The sequence below is a fragment of the Canis lupus genome, chromosome 13, assembly GCF_048164855.1.
Source record: "Canis lupus baileyi chromosome 13, mCanLup2.hap1, whole genome shotgun sequence".
Taxonomy (NCBI): Eukaryota; Metazoa; Chordata; class Mammalia; order Carnivora; family Canidae; genus Canis; species Canis lupus.
In genome coordinates, this window is record NC_132850.1 from 9,667,594 (window position 1) to 9,674,865 (window position 7,272).

The 7,272-nt window shown below is 46.8% G+C and overlaps 1 protein-coding gene across 6 annotated transcripts; it reads right to left on the minus strand.

The window, feature by feature from the left end:
• Positions 1 to 490: 490 nt before the first annotated feature.
• Positions 491 to 7,165, minus strand: ORC6 (origin recognition complex subunit 6). Of its 6 annotated transcripts, none has more exons than XM_072772052.1 (8): positions 6,632 to 7,165; positions 5,974 to 6,206; positions 5,756 to 5,885; positions 3,624 to 3,787; positions 3,306 to 3,395; positions 2,609 to 2,721; positions 1,875 to 1,943; positions 491 to 1,054 (listed from the first exon to the last, which is right to left on the minus strand). In XM_072772052.1, exons 1-8 carry the CDS (start codon positions 7,031 to 7,033, stop codon positions 927 to 929), a joined length of 1,329 nt encoding a protein of 442 aa, XP_072628153.1. In that variant the 5' UTR covers positions 7,034 to 7,165; the 3' UTR covers positions 491 to 926. The 6 variants fall into 6 exon arrangements, with proteins under 6 accessions (XP_072628153.1, XP_072628154.1, XP_072628157.1 ...); XM_072772053.1 differs by having other exon boundaries at positions 5,974 to 6,065; positions 6,632 to 7,163; XM_072772056.1 differs by having other exon boundaries at positions 6,982 to 7,157.
• Positions 7,166 to 7,272: the final 107 nt, after the last annotated feature.

Below are 7,272 nucleotides of genomic sequence, written 5' to 3' on the forward strand. Positions count from 1 at the left end.
TTTCCACAAAGGCCCTTCCCTATAGTTTCAAAATAAGGAGTATTTAATAAGGTTACATTCTTCAGTAAGGGAATGTCAAAGAAAATAACCCTCGTCCATCTGACTTTTTACTAGGCTAGTGTGTAAATCACCACGTGAGATATTTATATGTGAATTTCTCTCTCCAGTCTAACATTTGCTAAACACTTACTGGTTTATACCAGGTACTGTGCTAAATAAATGTTTTACATGTATCAGCTCAGATATACCTGTAAATTATGCTATGAAGTGACACCATTTTTAGTCCTACTTATAGAAGAGGCATAAAGAAGTTAATTTGTTCAAGGTTTCACAGGTAGCAAGTGGTTGAGCAGGGTCTTAAGCCAGGAAGTCTGATTTCAGAGTCTGCTTTGGTGAGCAATATGGTTCAGCATATAGCTTTTTTCTACTAAAGTAGACAGCTTTTAGCATAGCAATGATTCCCCCAAACTGATGACAAGGGTGACATGAATGCATACAAAAAGAATATTTTATTAACTTAGGCTTTACCACATATTGATTTAGTCAAACAAAAAATTTACACAAAAACGTTAAGTAAAATCCCCAAGACTCTATTCAGCCTGAATTTTACTCTGGATAGGACAGGGAACTGTCTCCTGAATAAACAAAAGAGCAAAATGGCTCCAATTCCATTTTGTAGGAATGCAGACCTGTGGGGAGCCAAGGCCAAGGCAACCAGGAACCGTGCCTGACCAACAAGGATTTGTTGCTCGTGTCACCAGCCAGCCTGCCGCCAAGAGCTTAGCCCCAGTGCTGGCTTCTTTGCTATTAAGGCAACAGTCTAAGGATCCTTGTTATAATAGTTGAAACAAAATTCCAAAGCCCTCACATCTTCAGTGAGGTGGCAGATGTACTGTTTGCAGCCCATAGCAGTTTGGAAGCTGAAATCACTCTGCTGTAGCCTTTTGTGCTTTGGCAGCATTTTCCAAAATTTTCCTTTTCCATTCTTCATAATCCTGTGTCAGATCTTCATCTTTTTGCAGTTTACATGGGCTCTCTACTATCTTCTCTGTTTCTGGGAGAGAAAATTTTCAAGTGTTTCAAATCTTTCACTGACAAGAAAAAAGCCAACTTGTTTCAAGTGTCTAATTAGTTAATAAACTTGTTTCAAGTATCTAATTAATTAATAAAAAATAGGGATTATCATGCTGAAACAAAAGGTGCAACCAGCAGCTAACATCAGCTTTTTGCTCTCTCCTCCTCCGAGCACCCCACAACACCCTGAAAGTAGCTGGCATTTATCAAGCACTCATCTTGTGCTTCAAGGCACTGTACCAAGTACTTCAACAGCATCATGTCATTCAACTCTCACCACAAGTCTATGAAGTGGCTGCTAATCACGACTTTATAGACTAGGAAATTGAGATTTACAGAAATTAAGTGACTTTCCTAAAGTTATGGAGCCAGTAGATGATAAATAATGCAGGATTTGAACCTAAGCAGTTTGGCTTCAGGTGTGTTCGTATTTACAAGCTATTTTTGTTTACTTCTGTAAATGACTGCTGAGAAAACTGGTCTCACCAAACGATTGTCCAGATTTATTTAAAACCTGACTCTTGGGATGCCTGGGTGGCTCAGCGGTTGAGAGTCTGCCAGCTCCCGGGATCGAGTCCCGCATCGGGCTCCTTGTGGGGAGCCTGCTTTTCCCTCTGCCTGTGTCTCTGCCTGTGTGTCTCTTACGATTAAATACATAAAATCTTTAAAAAAAAACAACAAAAACAAAAAACCCGACTCTTGTCAGGCAAGTAGCACAGGACTAGTCACCATATTAAACCCACTGCACACTAATCCCATTGCACTGATTTCAAAGTCTGTCCAGTGTTAGTTCACCTTACCCCTTGCTGGAGTCTCAGCCATTGTCTTCTTTTTCTTCTTTGGTGGAGTAGCTGAATCTCCAGCCTCTCCTTCAGGGAAAAAAAAAATATGTCATCAGGGCTAAATTTTCTGATTCTTAATTTTAGTAGTTGGGCTTATTTGGGATCACAAGAAACAATTAGACACCATGACTGACCAAATACAAGGTTAAGGAGAAGGTGAATAATCTTGCCCTTGGTTTCTCTTGTCAGACCTAAGAATCTTTCCTGTTCCAGTTTATGTATATGGAGGCTGGCATTCAAACTGGAGCATGTTAACAAAAAACCTATTTTTTAGGCATGCAGTCATACAATCACGGGTATTTTAAAAGTTATTAAGCTACTTTATTTGAAAAACAAAAAAATTTCTCACTACCAACTTACCTGGTCCACATTTTTTTTTTATTTATTTATGATAGTCTCAGAGAGAGAGAGAGAGAGAGAGAGAGAGAGAGAGAGAGAGGCAGAGACACAGGCAGAGGGAGAAGCAGGCTCCATGCACCGGGAGCCGACGTGGGATTCGATCCCGGGTCTCCAGGATCACGCCCTGGGCCAAAGGCAGGCACCAAACCGCTGCGCCACCCAGGGATCCCCTGGTCCACATTAAATACAAAATTCAGAAAGCAGCCATTTTGCAAGTTTGAAAACATTTGTTGTTTACCAGCTGGTTTACATTTTCAAATGACACATTCTTGAAATATGGAATGAATACTCACTGTCAGCTTGCTGCCCAATCTTCTCTAATTGTTTACATAGTCGGTCAAATACAGCCTTTTTTACGCCAGATGTAGCTACCATTTTATTTTTATCCACCTTTAGCTTTAGAATTCTGCAAAAGAATTTGACAAATTGGTTTTTAAGACCAATATAGTTATCTTCTCTGGCCAACCAGATTATCAACTTATTTCCTTTCTACCCATGCCCTAACTGTTTAGTTTTCCCTTTAGTCCAAACATATATTATTAGGTATAACTATGTATATTTGCCTTTTAAAGCTAGTTATTTATTGGACTGAGTAAAAATATATATGAGATTTGTTATGTAACAAAAGGGGCATATAGAAGACATCTGCTTTAGTGCTTCGTGCCTTAAAGAATCCTTTCTTTGTGAATCTCAGATGTTACTGATTTGCTGAATGACAATCATAGCACTTTTAAATGTTCAGTTCAGGGATGCCAGGCGGGGCTCAGGGGTTGAGCATCTGCTTTCAGCTCAACTTCTGGCAACAGTGGTTCCAAATTGTCAGCTATATTGTGGGATAAACAGAATCTGGTCACTTGGCTACTATTTCTAATATTATTTATATGGGAAAATATGTTCTGAGTTGAAATCACTGAATTAGAAGTCCTCTTTGAGAATGAGCAATCTATTTGGAAATTGTGGACTCTTCTCAATGTTAAAAGGCACACTTACTTGCATGCTGAAAGTAATGCAGCAGTGGTGAAAAGTGGCCTGGATAAGTCGAGATCCAACTGCTGTGTTTGTGGAAGACTGGATTTATAGCTAAGAGAAAGCAGTGTTTGTAGAATTATTTGTTAAAAAATATTATTTCAAAGAGACTTAAAATATAAATCAGAATTTATAAGCTATTTAAATGCATGAGATATACATTATGCCACCTTACCATATCAGTTATTTTTTAAGACTGAAAATAGAACATAGATAATTCTGCTTAATGTATCAGTACAAATTTAGTACAAATTTTTAATTAAGGTTCTTTATGCTTCATACCTTTGCAATATCTTTGAAGCCATGTTCACTGCTTCTGTACAGCTAAACTGTACTGCTAGGTCTCTTATTCCAATACTTGATTTCAGGCCCAGTAAACACTCAAAGGATTTAAGACAGCTCTGATACATCTTCTTGTTCAAGCCAGAAAGTTTAATTAAATAAGCCTTTGAAAGAAAAAAAAAAAAAGCACTTATCATAAAAATTATAATGATAATCATTCTATACATTGGTGCCCTTAAACACTTGTTTAGTAAGTCAATTTTTCAAAATTAATTCTATGACAAGTGGCTGGGTCTAGCTAACCATTTAGCCTCATTTAGTCAAAAGTCAGTAATCATGTTAGGCAGAACTGAGTTCTGCTCTCAAGGGGTTCACACTAGACAGTAATGCATAAGCACAGATAATTTAAAAAACAAGTGTTAGTACAGCCAAGCTGTGAATAAAAACACAAGAGATATATACATGGTCATCTGTTTTTCAATGAAAGTGCCAATGAGGAAATCGCTGGGAAAAGGAAAGAAGGAAGTATCCGGAGTAGAGGTGGGAAGGATGAGTGTGTAGAGGAGGGACGAGAGGGGGAAACTGGCAAACAACAGAGGGAAAGCAACTCTAACAGAAAGTCAAAAGAAGCTTCAGAAAGGATGTAACAGCAAGGCAGGGTCATGTAAGACAAATTGGAGCTTGCCAGAAAAGAAATGCAGGTAAGAAAAAAAAATAGTTGTATGTACAAAGCTGTGAGTCATTAAAGTACATGGTCTGTTAAGGAAATATATCGTGTAGCTTGAGGTTAGTGTTCAAGAGAAGCTCGAACTAATGAGGAGCCAACCCACTGGGAGCTAATGGGGTTTTTAATGCCACCACTTAATGAGTGTATCATTAAGTGATATGCACTGTTAAGTGTACTACATATGGTTTAATCCTCACAATCTAGTGAAATGGATACTCTTATCCCCACTTTATGAATGAGGAGAGGAAGCTCAGAGCTAATAACTGGTAGTATTGAGATTTGGTCTCAACATCTAACTCTTCCTGACTCCTAGCTTGTGCTCTCAACCACTGTGATGCTAGAAGAAAAATACACATTTTTAAAAAATATTTTTATTCATGAGAGACACACACACAGAGTGAGAGAGAGAGGCAGAGACACAGGCAGAGGGAGAAGCAGGCTCTACACAGGGAGCCTGATGTGGGACTGGATCCTGAGTCTCCAGGATCACACCCTGGGCCGAACGAAGGCAGGCACTAAACCGCTGAACCACCCAGAGGTCCCTAAAGTGCATGCTTTAAAACCCATGTGTATTTGGGGCAGCTCGGGTGGCTTCACGGTTTGGCACCGCCATCAGCCCAGGGCATGATTCTGGAGACCTGGGATCGAGTCCCACGTCGGGCTCCCTGTGTGGAGCCTGCTTCTCCCTCTGCCTGTGTCTTTCTCTCTCTCTCTCATGAATAAAATCTTTTAAAAAAATTAAAAAACAAAGCATGTGCTTTAGCACGATGCTAGCAGCGACATGAAAGATGGCCTTGAGTAAAGAAAGAAGTGGCCAAGGAAACTAGATGGTAAATGGAATTTTCTGCCAACTCTGAAAATGATTTTAAACCTTATCTAGAGTAATCACACATGACAATAGCCAGGAGAATTCTAAAACAAGAGTTCTGGGATCTGGGACGCCTGGGTGGCTCAGAGGTTAAGTGTCTGCCTTTGTCCCAGGGCCTGATCCTGGAGTCCTGGGATGGAGTCCCACTTCGGGCTCCCTGCGTGGAGCCTGCTTCTCTCTCTGCCTGTGTCTCTGCCTCTCTCTGTGTCTCTCTCTCATGAATAAATAAATAAAATCTTAAAAAAATAATAAAAAAAATAAAACAAGAGTTCTGAGTTTAGTCCAAAAACGAAATTAAAGTGCATACGTAAGTTTCAATGTTGGGGCACCTGGGGGTTAAGCATCTGCCTTGAGCTCAGGTCATGACCCCGGGTCCTGGGACCAGCCCCACTTCAGGCTCCTTGCTCAGTGGGGAGCCTGCTCTTCTGTGCCCCCTGCGTGTTCTCTCTCTCTCTCTCTCTCTCAAATAAATAAATAAATTCTTAAAAACAGTTCACCGTTGCAGCAGGTTGCCGGCGGCCGGCAGCACCTACTCACTCTGTCCAGGGGGCACTTCCCGCAGGACGCCGCGAGGTCCAGGCACATGACCGCGCTGCTCGTTTCCGTGGTGCGTGCCGACAGGCCAGCGCACTTCACCTGGGACAGTCGCAGGTACTCCTCTGCTTTCCTGGTTATAAGGGCGACACGCTCGCTGTGGTGAACGGCGGAGGCAGCGGGGCGGCCCGCACTCGGGGCCCAGGCGCGGCGAGGCTTACACGGGGTGGGACGGAGCCTGCATCCTTGGGTTGGACGGCGCTGTCCTGGGGGATGGAGCAGCCCTGACCCCGGGCACCACCGAGCTCAAGCGCTTTAGGGCAAAAGTTAAGTTCTTCGGTTTCTTGAAACAAAAAGCACCTGCTCTCGTTCCTCCGCTGCGGCGCCCTGAAGGCTGCCAGCTCCCCCGAGGTCGCTTCCTTCCGCCGGTTCCTCGAAGCCAACGGCACCCAAACTGCGGGGGGCGAGGCGGCCTGGGGCCTTCCGCCGCCACAGCCGGGTTTCCGACCCCGTCCCGCACGGGCCGCCCCCTCACGCCCCCCGAGCCCGCACCCGCACCCGCACCCGCACCCCGCTCAGGCCGGAGACCGCCTCACACGTCCGTCAACCTGACGAGGCGGCCGCTGCCGCGAGAGCGGCCGGCAGGGTGCGCCCCCGCCCCTCCGCCCCGCGGCGCCCGGCCAGGTGTCCGCCGCCGCGCAAAGGCCGCCGGGAGGCTCCGCGGAACCACCCAGGTCCCGACTCCCCTCAGGCCGCGCGGCGCCCCGCACGCGGTTCCCACCGTCTACGAGCGCCCCGTCCTGCGGGTCCCCGTCGGCCGCCGCGGGAGGCGCTCCTGGGGGCAGAGCCTCACCGCCCCGGCGCCGCCGCCAGACCCACCTCAGCACCTCCGGCTCCGCGATGCCCAAGCGCGCGGCTAAACACGACATCAGCCCCGACGCCATGGCGCCGACTCCCGCTCGCGCGAACAGCCGCAACCGAACGAAAGCCGCGCGCAAACCCCGCGCCTGCCAGTGAGGGCCAGGCCCCACCCCCTGCCGCATCCGGATTGGCTGGGACGGAGCCCTGCTGCATCCGGATTGGCCGGGACCCAGGCCCCACCGCTGCTGCATCTGGATTGGCTGGGGCAGAGCCAGGCCGCACTCCCTGCTGCATCCAGACTGGCTGGGACGGAGCCAGGCCCCACCCCCTGCTGATCCGGATTGACCGAGACGGGAGCCAGGCCACACCCCCTGCTGCATCTGGACTGGCGGGGACCACAAGTTGAGAGCTCTCCACCATCAAGCCGTCTTCCTGTCGCGCGTGCGCACCGCGGCTGCACGCTCCCGGGCAGGGGAAGCTGGACCGGCCGCGCCCTCTCCTTCCATTCCTCCCGTCGTAACAAATTCTCAGACGACGCCTTTACTTCCTGCCGCCGAGAGATACCCCGCTGCCCCGCCCCCGCCCGCCCCCCTCACACACCGCGGACGGACTGGCCGGCGCTCGGCCCGTCCCTCCACGGGGAGTGGCAGGAGCCCATA

What these genes read in the sequence shown, in the direction of transcription:
- ORC6 (XM_072772052.1), bottom strand. Translation starts at nt 7,033, where the DNA reads ATGGTGGAGAGCTCTCAACTTGTGGTCCCCGCCAGTCCAGATGCAGCA. An exon ending in CAGGCTCCGTCCCACCCCGT is followed by an intron (nt 5,886 to 5,973) that starts GTAAGCCTCGCC and finishes CCTTATAACCAG; the next exon opens with GAAAGCAGAGGAGTACCTGC. An exon ending in GCATTACTTTCAGCATGCAA is followed by an intron (nt 2,722 to 3,305) that starts GTAAGTGTGCCT and finishes ATTCTTTTGCAG; the next exon opens with AATTCTAAAGCTAAAGGTGG.